This window comes from Echeneis naucrates, chromosome 20 (genome assembly GCF_900963305.1).
Source record: "Echeneis naucrates chromosome 20, fEcheNa1.1, whole genome shotgun sequence".
NCBI lineage: Eukaryota > Metazoa > Chordata > Actinopteri > Carangiformes > Echeneidae > Echeneis > Echeneis naucrates.
Window position 1 is genome coordinate 8,265,070 of NC_042530.1, and position 17,370 is coordinate 8,282,439.

At 40.4% G+C, this 17,370-nt stretch overlaps 1 protein-coding gene across 1 annotated transcript in view; it reads right to left on the reverse strand.

Annotated features, from left to right (window-relative positions):
* c20h8orf34 (chromosome 20 C8orf34 homolog) overlaps positions 1-17,370 on the reverse strand; it is a 48,961-nt gene that overhangs the window by 10,754 nt on the left and 20,837 nt on the right. The window contains exons 8-10 of the mRNA XM_029529459.1: positions 8,613-8,748; positions 4,961-5,046; positions 4,766-4,839 (exon numbers count right to left, since the gene is read on the reverse strand). Coding sequence (XP_029385319.1) covers positions 4,766-4,839; positions 4,961-5,046; positions 8,613-8,748 — 296 coding nt within the window. The remainder of the gene's footprint in view (positions 1-4,765; positions 4,840-4,960; positions 5,047-8,612; positions 8,749-17,370) is intronic.

The following is a 17,370-nucleotide window of genomic DNA, read 5'->3' on the forward strand; positions in this document are numbered from 1 at the left end:
CTTCATTTCTTTCTCTTTGGTGGTATCCCCAAAAATCCAATAGCATGACTTCACACAGTCATCTAGTTCTGCGTCTTCTCAGCTGTAGCACAAAGGCCACCAACAGACTCCCAAATGCATTTGTATCATCAACTACCCTGTAATCCATTATATAGTATATAAAGGTGCCGCTGAAACAGTATGTTTGGATTGTATTAACAGCTCCACTTTATTGTGGTGCCTTAAAAAGGCCCAGACTTAGTGAGAAAACCAGTTGTTGTGCCTAGATTTACTTTAATTTAATAAGTAGCTCTGTCCACTAAAGCACAGACTACAGTGTAATAAGGACCATATATCCTGGAGACTGTAAGCTGGTTCTGTACAGTCCTGTGGCTAGGTAAACAAACAGGATACACTGAGTCTGCAAGCAATTCACTTCCTTAGATAGCATCAATAAATAAACAGACATTATGATCATATTATGACTGTTGTTTCATTAAGTTTGGTGAAGTCATACATATTTCCAAAGTCACCAGGAAGACATGAACATGTACAGTCTAGCATAATAGCGCATTAAAAGAAATGATGTACAAAACAGAATAGCTCATGTGGTAGATAGGAGGAAAAACAAACAAGAAGAAACTAAACAAAATGTGGACTTGATTAGAGACTGAAGAGACACAATAACGTGATGAAAAGTGACTTCCTGTAACTTTGGTTTGATACAGCTATTGTCCTTATATGAAATAAAGTATGACATGGTCACAGATGGATCGAACTTTTTCCACTGTATGGATGCTAAGATTGGATGCTTTAATCTATGCAGACAAAAGATGAGATGAATCCTTTTTCATCTACAACATAAAGAGCAGCTATAATTTTGCAAATGACTTATGGGTATATTAATGTCAGTGGTGCAAAACCCAAGTTGAATAATCTCCCTCCCATTACGACAAAACTTAAAGACCTGAAAGAAAGAAGGGAAAAACCCTCTGGTGATGCTTCTGCCCAAATAACAAACATGGATTTAGTTTCTTGCAAAATTGGTTCCATGTTGAGAGCAAACAAGACAGAAAGAGAGAGGATAGAAGTCTAGAGCTAAATATTTTACAGCCTGCATGTGTGCAGCTATATGTGTGTGGTCACCAGTAATAATCTTCACAATCTGGGGTTTGGTCCAACATTGCCCTGCACACAACTAGGACTGAGACGAGTGTATGCAGTCACAGACCTCAAACATGGCTGGGTTCAAGGTTTGAGCCTACTGCTGGCTTTGCAGAGCACAACTGATGGAACCTCTTGTTGTGGTCAGGCCATTGCAACAGAGGGAACAACACACACAAGCACGCAAACATGCCGCCAGAATTTTTAATTTATTAGACTTCAGACTTTTGTGTGGGCAATATGACACAAACAGAGGGTACTTGCCCCTGCTGACATAGTAGGTGTTATGTTATCCTGGGCCGTTTGTCTTTGTACGTCTCTGTATGTCAGCCATGTGAAAGAATGGCACAGCGACCTGGTGCAGGATGGATTGGTATCTGAGTGAAGGGAGCATTGTGGTAAACATGATATTGCCAGCATAGGGATACAATCTGCACATGAGATAGAGATCATTGTTGTCTGGTCAGAATAACAATGACGACAATGTTACAAGGTCAATGCTCATGAGCTCTTTAAATGTGAAAGTCCCCCTCTCACGCACACGATCGTAAGCCACCTGCATTAAATCTTATTTTATCTAAAAATGTTCAAATATTCCTGGAGTTGGTGATCACCGGCAGTCGAACTCGAGTCAAACTCAAGTGTAAAAAACTGGACATCCAATGTTTAGTCCGTTCTAGCTTGCACAGCTATTGGAGAATTGGAAATGTAAGGGTTAAGACTTAAGTTTCAGTTCCTCTTTTCTTGGCTCACCACAGAAACACCTAATGGATTTTATGGACTATATACAAGGCTAACCCACATGAGCCCAACGAGGTCAGCCAAAAGCAAAAATGACATTGACAATAACACATAATTACCTTCTTTTTCAAGCATTTCAAAGACAGGTAGTATGATATACTGCCTGCTCCCCGTCAGAGAACAACAAGGAGCAGAGTGAATGAAAAATGGATTAAATTTGGGAGAAAGTAAAAAGAAATCAAGGTTCAATAAGTAAGATAAAAAGTAAATCACCTTATAAATCGAACACATGAGTAAACAACAGCATTAGAATTATGATTTATGCACAGCATTACTGCTAAGTAGTGCATATCCATGTACATTAATATTCCAAATACAGGCTGAATATCTCAGTGTGTTCCACCGAAATAACTTTTACAGACAAATCCTGTAAAGTTGTCAGAACTTGCTACTGTGTTAAATTTGGGGTTTTTCTTTTGAACCAAGGTTGTTTTGTGTATCCTCCTCACTGTTTTTACATGGTTTTTAGTCGCTCTGAGCATTATTGTTCATGTTTTAACACACACAGTTTAGCAAGTACAAAATACTATAAATATACTAAGGTCCCTTTAACTTCCTTTGTGAAATGCAGTGATTAAAACTCTAACACAATTCTTGATGTATTTAGAAACTGAAAAATTGTTTCATAGTGAAACGTTAGCTACTGTGACCAACCACCCAATACAAAAACATTTTAACCATCATTGTTAGACCAGTGGTTGCTTTGTAACAATAATTAAGGCCAGAGTGATGGCAGATTAGGAAAACCCAACTTTCAATCAAATATTGGAAAACTGCAACAAACAACAAGGGCTCCCAATAGCTATAATGTACAGGTTTGCTCAAAGGACAGCCATATATGTTTAACTTAAAGAGTGTGGGCAGCAGACTGGTGACAAATATAAAAAGCCACACTGTGTGTCAGTTAAGATTCACCATCACAATGGCTATGCCTTGTATCATACACCTGGCATTGCACCACAATAATTATCGTATTTAGCCCCAACAAATGAGCACTTTCTTTCACCGATTTTATGATGGTAATACCCAGACAAGCTAAATTTGATTAAAACATATCACTCAACACTTACAAAGGACGCTGTGGAAGAATTTCTTGGGGAATTTACTCTGGCAATTGCTTTAGGAAAGTATTTGTCTTTATGGGGCAATTATCACCTAAAGGAGCTGGCAGAGGCGGGGGGGCCTGTCGGACTAATAATGATAACCATTAACAGTGTTTACTTTCCAACATCACCAAGCTTTTACTGCCCAAACTGGGGCCATATACAATTCATCTCATACTACCTTTGTGGACAGCCGCACATGATGAAATGCACTAATAATAAAATACGACTTCTTACTTGAAAACCGAGAAAAAGTTGTATGCATCCTTTCTTAACATTAATGGCTCATGCAGCAAGTCAGGAAACAATCGAGCCATTTTCTACCATTGCAATGAATGCTTGGGTCCCTTTTTATAGATGCCAAATAGACACACATAGCAAACATTATAAATGAATATACCCTTAGTTAGTTATGTTATATTGCAAAAGCATGCTTTTTGTGCAGCTTTAAGTAATTGTGTCCCAAAAGCCCTTAAAGGACCAGTTATGTGAACAACCTCAGGACAAATAGTTTTTGCTTTTAAGTGTAAAGAAACATAAACATAAAAAAGTTAAACATGAGTGATTAAACACATAATAATCTCATTCACTGCTTTCAGTGACAGGAGACTTCATTGCATATGGGACATATTAGCACCTTGTTCTTCAGTTTGCCAGATAAGGCCTAATTTTTGGAGCATCAGAAAGGGTGTTCAGTTTTGGTATTTGCAATTGAAATAAGGGCTCCATGTGGCTGAGATGATGAGTGGTAAAAAGAAAACACAACAATCAATTCAAATATCTGAAAAATACCCTACTCAGTATAGAAACTGAAACTTTCTGGTAGTTGGTAAAGCCCGAGCTTTTGAACTGAAAAATTTAAGGTGGTATTTCTCTCAGACAGTTTATAGAATAAGCAAATGAGAATAAAATGAGTACATTGTGTACATTGTTACGAAGAGCAGACTTTCTCTAAACTTTGTTTGCACGCACTTGGTCTGAGCCGTCAGACTTCCGTCTACAGGCTTTGATTCAACAGGTCCCTCACTCTGTGAAAGTCTGCACCCAGTTAGTCTGGAGCCACTCTGCATCTGCTCCACACACGGAGCAATGACTTGGCTCCAAACGTCTCTCTTTCTTTAAAAAGTGCTGTAAAAAGCCTTGTCCAACACTTAGATTGGGCAATTATAAAAAGGTATTGGCTTTTTCAGTGGGGTAATTATACAAAGGTACCGGCATCTTAGTTGGTCGCTTTATGAACAGCATGTGAGTGTTTGTGTCTGAGTCTGGTGTGTGCCATATTAAGACTCTATATATTTCTTCCCTAAAGCATGTGAGGTAATCAGCACAGTCAGACTGCTTAATCACCTGCACTTCCATAACCTATAAATATTTAGCCCTAATATAGACAAATTTTGAATCAGCCTTGACTCTTGTCGTGTCACTACAGCAGATATTGATTTCATCTGTTCTATTCAGTGCCCTCAGAGGTAAAGCAAAGTGATACAGGGAGATTTCTAATTGGGGTATCGATTGTTCAGCCGTATCAACTGTTGTGTAAGCTGAAATGCCCCAACAAAGATGTATCAGTTTTCTTTGGGTCTTGTCCAATTAACAAGAAGCTTGAGGTGGTTTTCACTCACTCTCAGACAATAGAGGTGGAGGAGCTAGCGACATGGTAATTGATGGCTGTATAGTGATCTTAATTGTTTGGTGATGGATGATGGGAGGACACTTACAAAGCCTGACACTTGAGACGAGGCCTCACATTCCTGCAACAGTCCCGCCACTGTGTCCAACCCGGGCAATGGAGCTGCTCCAGACAACACACACAAACAGGAAAAAAGACGAACAGAACAGAACATGAGACCACAAAAATGTAAAATGAGGCCTAACATAACTGCTTAGATTGTAAACTGTGTTATACAACTCACAGGAGATGTCAGGTACAGCTTGTTCAGATATGGGCGGCCTGTGCTCCTCTTCAGATCTACTGTCTGATAGACTGTCCCCCTGCAACCTAGAAACAACACATAACACGTATACAGTAGTGTGCACATTTGACAGATTGCATTTCAATAATCGCTAAAATCAAAACTTTTCAGTCACAACATTGCAATGCTTGTTTGGAAATTGAATGCCAGATAACGAAAAGGCAAGCAGGTAGCTATCAGTCTGAGGTGATGAGACAAAGAGGAAATGTTTAGGGATGTTTAATCTCTACTTTTGGAAAATATCTGGGTCGGTACCAAGAAAAAAGGAAGATGGGATCAGTTTTGGGGCACAACCACATTTTTTTTTCCATCGCTGCTTCTCAAATTCGTTCTGAAAAACCTTTGAAACAGCCCCATCTCTAAACTGAAACTGTAGAAATACACTTACAGACATATGGTGAACAGAATAAAACTGTGAACGGCTCACTTAATTCAGAAGCTTGCTGAAAAAACAAAACTGAAAAATTGGCTTGGATTCCCCCTTAAATCATTCAGTTACAGTACTTTTTCAGAGATATCAGTTTGAGCTAAAATGGAAACTGGTCTGAGAGATTTGTTTGGCTCCTTAAGGTGCTAAAAGATTTGAGTTTCCCTTGGACAGTAAAATTTACTCTGGAGGAAAAGATAATTAGCAAGTGAAAAGTATTCTCAGTGGGAAGATAAACTGAATTTGCACTCAGACTAATTCATACACTCTTAACAACAGACTGAAATCAAACCAGCATTTATTTTTCTGATGTATATTTTAATGATTGTAAATCAAACCACGTATTAACTGCAATAACACACTACATGAGCTACGAATTCTTGCACTGGATGTTATTTCCATGTCTTCAGCACAACCGCTGGAGACATTGGAAAGTAATTCACAGACTTTTAAGGCACAACTGCATAGCCGCAAGGCCTCTGAGTTTCTACCTCTACATTGTGGGTAAAAACAGACCACGGCTTTTTAAAGTGTATTCTATTTCGTTGCGTCTTTTTACATCCCTTTGCTGGTCTCTCCTTCTCTTTAATGGTCTATAAGACCATTTACCAGTACCCAAGATGATTATCACAAGGCCTTCCCGTCCTCTGAACAAAAGCTGCTCATAGCCACAAGCACTGACTACTATTCCCTGAGCACATTCCTGATATGAAAGCAATTAATCTAATGAGAACTACAAGCCCGAAAGAGGTTTGTGAAGATCTATCCATTTCCTTGGACAGCCTGGCCAACTGCTCCAGACTATGCCCAAGATCTGGGATGTGTTTGCACACAGGAGGTTTGTGGAAGGAGCACATCAAAATTAAACGAACTGAATGTTTGAGAGCATGAAGGAGGTAGAGGAAATGTTGGACCACAGCTGGAGGCCTAGAGACAGACACAAGGCCGCAACACACAGGCCACATGGCACTTTGCACTTCAACCAAAGAGTGGGGAGTGAGAGGAAGCAGTGCAGTGCAAGTCAGGAGCCACGTAGGCTGACTGGACTGTTCGCTGCTGTGGACAGTGTCTGGACAGAAAGGAGGGAAAAGGATAGAGGCAAAGGAAAATAAATATCAAGGCTGGGATCAGCTTAAAAAAAATTATGATCCATGATCCACAAACTTATGATCCATTTAACAGCTTAACAAAGTAAGGCAGTTTTACAGAAATATAGATACTGTTTATAAACCTGCGTTTATCTGTGTGATGTTACTGTGTAATTCATTTAGGAGTCTCCCCTCTCTAGAATGGCCTGTACCATTACAGCTGGCTCTGGTACACACAGTAACATTGAAGTATCCTGCTGAAAAGTAATAAAACATGCCGGGGAGCATCACAGATGTCCCCTTCATGCTGTGAGTGTGAACGTAAGGTAAGCATCACTGCTCCACTAACCCTTTTTTATGCCTCTATTTTGAGCAGTAAATGCAGCGAGGCCAACAGGAAACACAGAGGAATGACCTGCAGCATAGGTCCCTTGGTCAGATTCGAACCTATGATTACATAGCATATATGCTAACCACTTTACCACCAGCACTGCTCTCAAGGGACTCAGTTTTAAACTACAGTATATCAACTATAAAAATAACTTTCTGTGTAAAAGCTTGGCCTGAGTGCAAGGTCACATCTGTACAGTAGTGGTGTCAGGGACATTAACAGTTCCATCTGTTCTTTTAAAGGTTGGCCCCATATTGAGCTGTGTCTGAAAGGTGTTTCTGTGAATCCCATCAGGATTGCGGCAATGCATGTAAAGCCAAATGTCTCTGTTAGGATTACCCCTCTCCAAACTCCTCCCTGACCTTTACACCAACCCACACATCTTTTCACAACACTGTGTTGTGCATGCTGGGACAAGCACACACATGTTTTATGTGCGGATTCATGAAAATTTGTGTCTGCATGCACAAACCCCTCCACGGCTCCTGATCTCAGAGTTCTGTGTCTCCAGAATAGCACAAAAGCCACACCATGCGTGCAACACGTTTCCAGCTTGCTGATCTATTTATGACCCTATCGCTCACCAAAAATGCCTATGAAATACGCCTTCGCCTGTAAAAATTGGGGAAGGATCTGGTGGTCAGGTTCAAGAGGACGAAACAAGAATTTGGCCTGAACTGGAAGGAAAGAGGAAGACACGGAAGGAGAACAGATGTCTGACATTTTAGCTGTGAAAAAAAATTCAGCACAAGTGCCAAAAAGGAGTCCAGATACAGATGCTACTTTGCTTCACCATCAATTCCACTCAAGAATTTAAAGATATGCCAGAGGCATAAACAATTTGCTTAAAAACATCAAGTCGATAAACTGCCAACAAAAAAATCCAGTGATACCATTCATCCTCCTGCATGACCTGTGACAGCATCCTGCAGACCGTGCGCACGACTAAACTGATAACCAGTGACAATGAAAGAAGAGAAGGAAACAAACAAATTCCAAACCCTGAACAGAGGAGGCTGTGCAGGCAGATTTGTGCCAGGCGTCTCATTGAAGAGATACACATTTATCTTTGACTGGCATCAAGGAAGATTCCTGCCCACACCTGCCTGTGGTATCACACCCAGCACACAGAAATCTGAGTGCTACACTGATGTTGTGGATTTGGGGGGACAGGAAATGTGTCAGAAGAGAAAACATTGTTAGAGAGAGGGGGTCTGATAATGGAGATTATTATCGGTGATAGAGCAGATTTGTAAAAGCAAGCAACACGAAAATGTACTTCAGATATGATATTATTCTCTGTTTTGGCTTTTTGAGGTATGCTTCCTTGATACAAATGCAAAAGAGTGAATGGAGGAGTGAAGGGGTGGAGCCCAAGAAGGAGTCAAGAATACAGTTCTATGCTATACAAAAAAAAGGAAAAGAATTTCTTAAGTGTAGCTAGAAGACTAAAACTAAATCTAGAAACATTGAGCAAGAGATATTTTATTTTAGCATAAAGATTGGGAATAGAAAGAGTGAGCTAATCTGGCTCCAAATCCAAAAAACAAATGATTAAATAATATATTAAGCACATGTGTTCTGGAAGTAACAACAGCTTAATCTTTGGATTGATGGCAGGCTGTGTGTTTAATAAAACAATATTTCTCTCTAAGTCACCAGATAAGAGAAAGTAGAAACATTTACCTGGCACACCTAGAGCAGATGTTGAGCGTAACTTTGGCCTGTGGTTCAGGCTGATAGGAGCTGCGTCCCTGGCTGAATTTACTGCCGGATGGAGCCAAGCCTGTCACGCCCTCCATCCGCAGGTCATCCAGGTCCTCTGCAGGAAGAGCGAGCCAGAGACACATGAGTTGAGACAAGGGAAGGAAACCAAGAAGAGACAGAGAAAACAAAGGAGACAATGAGCCATCATTAATCATACTCTGGTCTCTTCTTTGTCAATATGTTGCCCAGTGATGACAGTCGGCTCAGAGCAGAAGAAGCAAAAAAAAGCACATCACAGTAAATAAACTCTCAGAGCGGCTGTGCTCCGTCACATGCAGACAGAGATTTAAGAGTTTAAAAAGAAGAAAAGTATTACGAAACTCTTTGTTTTCAGGATTGGAGCTGATGACAGCAGTGCATCATGGCAGCACACACAGGAAAGGCACATTAACAACATGAGGTTGAAGGGGACAAAGAACAATGAAGTGCTGGAAAGTTGAGCTTTGTCTGATCTGTCCCTGTGTCCTCACACACATAGACCCTGTTTCCTCTGACTCTAAAGAAGTCCATATGTATCAGACATAAGTATTGGTCATCCTGAACACCTGCTTTCCCTGTCCCTTCTTCTCCCTGTCTCACACACACACACACACACACACACACACATATACACAACAGGTGCAGAGGTCCTTTTTCACTTTATTTCTCATGTTCAAGTTAAATAAACTTTATTTTTATCTGCTCTCCACCTCATCTAAAGTATCTGTTTTACCTCAAAATACAGCTGTTCCCCATGAAATGCTCTATGCATGGAACGATTCAGTTTGACATTTGGATGCGATTCAAGACTAAACACAACCATCAGCTATCATATCGTTATACAGAATTTTCAGCATCAAGATGGTGTGAAACATGTTTCTTTAATAGAAATTATACTTGCATGATCAAGAAAAGAAAGCAAAGATTGTGCCAATAAAAAGATTTATGAACGAATAGCGGTGAAGTAGAATAATATGAAGTCAGTGTAAAGACCTGTAACAGATTGGTTAAATAGTACAGAGGATCAAAGGACGGAGTCTGAATCTGCCAGACCATTTTGGTTTTGAATGCATCCTCAAGAGATAAAACATATTGCAATTCTTTCCATGTTATGAGAACGAGCAGACGAGTGGGTGTCTGGACTTTTACTTTGTTAAGAGTGTTGATCGAGCTTTTTAAACACATGTTGAATCACAGAGAACATTTTGACTGGTCACCATAACAATATTTGTCCCATTCTTCCCATCAGACCAGAGGAATTTAGGAGCTTTGCCAAAGAGGTGGGTCGCCTTAAGGACATGGATATATCCTTGCCTCTTGTTGTCTGTGTTTTTGCTCTTGTACATACATCCTGATGTTCTATGTAGATGTGTATGTAGTTATTTGAAACCAACCCTGATACTTTCCATTTTGGATTCACATTACATGAGCCCTGGTTTGGGGGAAAACTTGGTCTCATACCTTGAAAGAGGAGAATGCATGACTAATCACCTGGATTAGATTGGATGACACTTGTTCATGAGAACGTTCTCCTGCCATCCATCAAAGTGGCTCAGAGCCAGTACATCTCACCCGTTTTCTTTGGGCTCCAGTATAATCATTTATTGGACTCTGGACTCTGTGTTGGCCAGGTACGTCAACAGAGTCTAGTCTTAATTGTTTCTAAACTGAGATTTCTTTCCTGAAATCATAGTTTACAAACAAATATAGCAGGAATATATGTAGAGTTTGCATTTTCATAGACACGCTTTCTTTTCAGCTTATTACTCCACATGACAGAGCAGCGAGATGCTCCTGCATGAAATACCTGTCAGCTATTAGAAGGATTACCATTGCATAACTTTGATTCAGTTGAAATACAGGTGACAATTTCAGTTTCAAACCACTGACATTTCTTTAGCCTCAGCCATGCTTTAGTGCAAATGAACAAATGTAATCATGCTAAAATGCTAAGCTAAATAATGGTGATGACAGTCAATGTTTTTCTTGTTAACAGATCAGGAGCTTTAGAATACACAATAAATATCCAAGACACACAAACACAAAGAGCCAAGGAATACACAAATTAGTTCATGTACTGAACTGGCAGGCATCTGTCCAAGAATCCAGCGTTGATAGCAATGATAATTTCTTCACGACTACTCCAAGTGAAGTCATTTTTCATGTCTGTCAAAAGGTAACTTTCTAAATAATCATCAACGTTGCATTATCTCTGTCTAAAGTAGTGTAGTGGTGATCACTGACAACTTTCAACTCAGCTCAGTCAGTCAGATAACTATCAACATGCTTATTCAGGGTCTTTAACAAAGTCCTAATGATTCTGGATTTTCTTACATTTCGAACACTGACACAAATCCATGACCAGGCCACCTGAGAACAAGTGTTGTTTTAGTGTTTCAAGAAGGACAGATACATTCCAGTAATGGCCTTAAGCAAACCAATATTAAATGTCCCATTCATCATGGAATGCATTGGAGGGGGTGGAGACAAAGAAAGCCACCAGCGATTTGTGCAAGTTGCTGATCGTGGGAACCGCTCAAGTTTGGGCCTTCACCTTTCCTCTCTTCTTTCTCATTCATTCCCACTGCATCGTTTTTGAACCATTTACCCTTCGTTTGATGATTGATTAATGCGGCAGGCCAGATTTTTTTTTTTTTTTTTTTTTTTTTTTTTGGGGGGGGGTTATGGTCTGTGATACAAATCACTGCTTGACACTTGGAAACATTCACTTGTTAGGCTACAGCTTTCATTAAATACTAAAAGAATAACAGCAACTGGCTGTGACATAAAGAGAGCATGGCCTCAGTGTACACAGCTGCTCATCACCTCAAATCCTGCTTTGGATTTTAGAGGTTGTTTCCTTCTGGTCGAGATAAAATTACAATGAAAGAGAGACTGACCTCAGCCACTCAGAGGTCACTGAAGTAAACAAAGGCTGTTGTCTGCATCCCTCACAGAAAACAGACTGGAATGTGCCTGAATTACATGTAGCAGAAGTTGAATCACTTCGCAGAGACATAACATTTTGTACTGAAGCAAAATCTTCCACACTCAGCGATTACAACACAAAATTTCCAAATGATTTCAACAGTCAATGTTGCAAATTAGACAGAAAAGGCAACAGCAGGGTAATTAATAACTTTTGGTGGGTTGTTTTTTTTTGTTTGTTTGTTTGTTTGTTTTGTACGTATGCTTCTTTGTAGATGTTTATTGGCAGATGAGTGAACATACAGAGCAACCGCTGTAAAATGCAGCAGCAGTACATTGCGGTTGTAGCCCTCAATTACAACCGCAGTGTGCTGCTTCTGTTTATTGTCGACGCTCAAGGATAGTGGATGGTAGCATGGGATGTACGACAGTGTGGTTGTATGGTTATGAAGCAAAACATCAAATAACTCTGCTTGGATAATCACAAAAACATTGAATAGTCTCTTTGTAAGTTTAAATCTTAAAGTCTCTCCAAGAAAAAGATAAAAGACTTGCTTCAGTTCATTTGTGCAACAGCAATCTGACTTGTTGCCATGTCAGTGCTCTACAATGCTGAATCCAAGGCTGAACTTTCTACTGGGGGAGTAAAGAGGTGACGGATTTCTGTGTTAAAACCAACACCGTCTCTGAGGGAGGCTTATGTGTGTAGTTCAAAAGTGATGAATATGTGTCTCAGGGTTTTGGGGGTTTTGGGTTTAGCACTGTAAACAACTGCTTTTACATGCACATAAGTATTATGACGCATATGCTCGCATTGAATCCTGATGTCTAGAGGCCTGAATAGGACCGCAAAACTATTTTCTTCATCAGGGAGTGAGGAAAAACTGGTTTGAATGTCAAATGATGTTAGGGCACAATGTCAAATCCCCTTAATTTGACCTATATACATTATGTAACCTTGACTTTTGGAAAACTCTAAAGCACCTATTAGTTTTTATTTAATGTGTTTGTTTAGAAATCCATGCTCCAAAACATTTAGTGAATACTCGAACCAGGGGGTGTGTCTACCTGACATTTTCTTCTTTGTCTAGTTAGCCAAACACACGAGTGAATACTACTCTGCAGGTTCACAATGGAGCCCGGAATGACTCCCACACAATACCACCATGATAGGTTTACAGTGTCTCCTGTGAGAGCAGTTTACCCTGAGACCATGACAGCCTCCCAGGCCTCTTTCTAGACACAACAAACGTCTGTCCACACTCGCCCGTTTGTCAGCCCGTCACATTTCCACTCCCTGGGCACCGGGGCAGCCATGCGTGCTCCCCCTGTCTAACGATGAGACACGGCAGATAAATAAAATGGGCCTGCACTGGGGACAAGAGGTGGGAGGTGGGAAGTGGGGGGGTATATGGGGGTGGAAACTATTCGAGCGATGCAATTCTAACAAAAGGCCTGAGCAATGAGGAATTCCGTGCCGCAATCACTCATTCACAGCAAAGTCAGGAAAGAGCGGAGAAGAGCGCACAGATAAAAGTGTTGGCGCACTCCTCTCTCCAAGTTTCCATGTAATCTAATGTTGTTTAGGCAGCGACCGACTGACTGGCTCTTTGCTGCTTTTCATGGAGCTAAAAACAGAGCTGGAGTCATAATTAGCGCTTCGAGTTCACAAATAACTTAATATGCACCCTCTTGGATGTGGCGTTGACAGACGCATGGGGTGGAATCATTTAATGCACTACCCCACACGTGGAGAGAGGCGCACACACACTTCATCTCCAAAAGCAAAAAGCAAGTATTTCATCAAGTGCTGTGAGTTATTGTGTCTCATCTGAGTGAAATTCCCATTCTTTCCCAAGCGGTGACAACGTCTCGGCTCGTAAGGCTGGGCTCTAATGAGCAGTCTGTAGGTGATAGATGCCTTGCTCCTTACGATTAGCACTTAAAAGCTACACTCACACACACACACACACACACACACACACACACACACACACGTGAGCAACATACCCAGACTTACAGATAAAAAGCCACGCAGCACTCAGTCAACCCAACACATACAGTGACACTTGCAGACCTCACACTTTCATTGCCCTCACACACACACACACACATTTGTGTTTCATTAAGCTCCAAGCACAGAGCCTCCACTCGGCGGTTAGTCGTCATACAGACATCTTTGATGTGAGTCGCGACGGAGACGCATTTGTTTGGCTTTGTAATAAAAACAATATTCCAACTTACATTTCATAATTATGTCTCGGCTTTCAATGGCACCCCTCTCCCTACCCTCCTCCCCCTCTGGCCTAAAAATATGCCTGTTAGGTTCCAAGTCCCCGCAACTTTGAGTGGAGCAGTAAAAACTGCTGATCGGAATCAGATGGGGACGCACATGAGCAGAGCAACATCACGACTCTGACGCCTGTGGAAAGTCTTATCGCAGACCTTGGTGCAACCTCCCGTTAACTCACTTTCTAACCACAAATATTGCAGAAATTAAACCGTCACTGGAGACACACCAGATCTTTATGTATTGATGGATTACACTGCAAGTCACTGTGCTTGGATAAAGTGACTTCTTTGAATTCTCTGGAAACTAAAATTAACTTCAAATTGTTGCTCAACGATTGATCTTCAAGACAGCCTTTTCTTTGAATGTAGACATTATAAATATATATCAGAACGGCTGTCTGCCAGGATGCCAGCTACAATTTAAAACAATGACATCAATCACCAACGAATTACGTAATCCATCAAACAGTAACATGCCTGTGCAAGAGGAATGTAGAGCTCTGCAGCTATTAAATACAAGCACAAGTTGCCATGAGCAATGGAAGAATGATGTAGGTAGAACTGTGAAAGCAATTCATTTCTCTGAGCTCGCCTTTTTTTATTGTTTGCCTGCTTGTTCATGATAAACACATAACTTCAGACAGAGGTGCAGTTTGAAGTTTATATTCACGCGTAGAAACAGACAGACTTATAATAAGTGTATGTCTCACTTGTCTTTCCCTACATCTTAATCTTGCAGCAGACGGGAGCCAGAAAGCAGTTATGACATTATTCATCGTTTTCATTTTTTTATTTTTTTATTTTTTTTTTAGATAAAGCAGCCCATGGCAAAGCTGGGGGTGGTGGTTTTAGGTCAATTAACCAAAATAAAAACACAATACTTCTATTCACACAACTCTCTTATCTGTCGTTCTCAGTAACAATGCTATCTACATTATCATCTGTGTCTCTATCTGCATATCTTTTACTTCTGTCTTGCTACAATAACCATAATACAGTATCAACTCCCATTCAATTAAGATAATCTACCCAGTTCATCTAAGGCCGTTACATCGACCAGAGGGCCGTACACGGCACGGTATTAGTCCATATTCTGCGTAATGACTACTGCTAGATTTATGGTCGGATCACAGCAGTCTAGATGCCTATTGGTAATTGCTTCCAGTAAGACCACTGTAATGCCACAGCAATTTGCCCCTCGATTAACGTATCCATCTGCACTGGGGAGACTTTTACAGGCGTCAAATTGGGCACAGTTAGAGTTTTACGGGGGACATTCTTTTCACCATCAGACCAGTGAAACCTGCAGAGGTGAGCCCAGCCCTTTCAAGCCTGTATTCTACATGAAAGATTTAGTGCTGAAGCAACTTTACACCACTGATATGCAGACTATGTTCTCATCCACTAAAGCACCAGGACGATACTGCCGCGTTGTTAGGTCGCATTGTTTACAGGGCAACTGTTGTGTCTTTGGTTGTTTGGGAAAGGGTGAGAGGGTTGATGGGGGTGATGGGAGTGTGTCTGTTGGTGTTGTTGACAATTGCTGCTGCTGCTGCTGGCGTCAGGAAGTACATGCCTTGTCTGCCAGCACTGGCAATCTCAGTTTTGGCCCACGTCAGAAGACAAAGACACAGCCCCATGTTAGCTCTGCTATCAATCCATTTGGACTGAACAAGTTACATTATCATATCAAGTTCGGTGGAGTTGGTGGAAAGTATTTTTCAATGCACTGACAATAATTTAGATTTTCTCGAGTACTGAACAGTTTTGGTCTTAGCAGTTTTGCTAAGCAATACTAATCACAGTGGTATTTTACTATGCTGATTGAGATTGTACACCATAATAGACTATGTATTGTTGCTTTCCATTGTCATATGTAGTTTATTTTTAAAACATCTTTTTTTTGACAGTTAAAGTACCATAATGCTAAAAGTCCATGCTGTCCATTCTGTGAAATATAAGTACATTTAAGGAGGCAATAATATAATTAATATTCACATTTTGTTATTCCCATTCATAATAAAACAAACAGCGAAAAGTTCAGGCCTCAACCAGATGAAAGGCTAAGACTCAATAAACCCTCCGAAACAACACAGTTGAAGTATCCTAAACACACATTTCACTTAAGTTGGATATTCCACAAAGTGAAGATCATGAAAAAAAAAATGTGTTGACTGACTTTCCCGTGGCTAATCTATGTTATACAGTGTATAGGATATAGCTATATAAAAAGAGGCCATTGTATTATACCTCAGGCAGCACTTGATCGAGGAAGATAGAACTTCATCAAACAAAAGAGCCACACACAGGCATTGTAACTCATCCATCAGTCACGCCTTTATTCTACATGCCTCAAAGACCAGACAGCGCTTTATCATGCCCTCATCCTGTCCCCATCAAATCCTCACTGTCACTGTGAATCACTGAGAGTGGGTAAATGTACTTCTCCTCATCTCCGGTTTCAGAGATCATGACAGAGGAGGTTGACACATTATACGTGGTCTTTGGACTTATGCAGTGAAATCAGACCGTCATGTACTTTAGATGTTTTTCACTCTATCACCTTTTGCTACATTGGAAGTATGTGCGTATGTTAAATAATTACACGTTTGAGAACAGAGAGTGTGTCCCTGAAAAGAAATACTTCCACCTTGGATAATGAGAACAGAACAGTATGTGTACAACTTGTTTCATTAACATTAAAATAACACTGCAAGGCCAAAAACAGGGTGTCTCTTCCCACACATTGAGTGCTTTCCTATTTCAGATAAGTATTAAATTGTGGTCCCACCATCTCGCAAAAGCTAAAATCTTGACATTTTCCATGGTTTTATAAGAATATGAGTCATATTGATTTTCAGACTGTGGTAAATATTAAATACAGCACTAATGAAAATGACAGGGAAAAGGAAAACACAGTGCCATCCCTGAGAGCAGCTAGAGAATGAACACGACTTAACCTATAAGCTGATTTTATTTTCTGCTTTTGGAACATGAAAACAAATCAACCTTAAGCCTTGTATTTGGTTTTTATAACTATATTCAATCTGTAAAATCTTGGCTAGAAGTATTGTAAACCTTTCCAAGGCGATCTTATTATTTTCTCATAAGCTCCTTATCCAGGTGCTGGCAAAAAGATTCTCTGTTTGGAAAACCCTTCTGCTCAATATGGATATGGGGATTAGCTGCTAACTTTCTTTGAATCTTATAAGCCCCCTTATATTAGGCATCTTGCTCTCTGAGAAAAGTTGCAGTTGTTACACAGTAGGACAAACTGGATCTCCTTTCCTGCCTCCTAGGAGATATTCTGAAAAATGGTTAGTGTTGCTCATCCTCCAGTGGATTTGTACATGTAAATATAACTCATCACTCATTTGTGTATTGTGGCTCTTTTTGTACAGCAGCAATCAACACAACAAGCAGACTAACAGCCAATTAGCAGGACTGATGAACAGCTCTGCTCTACTGATAAATACAA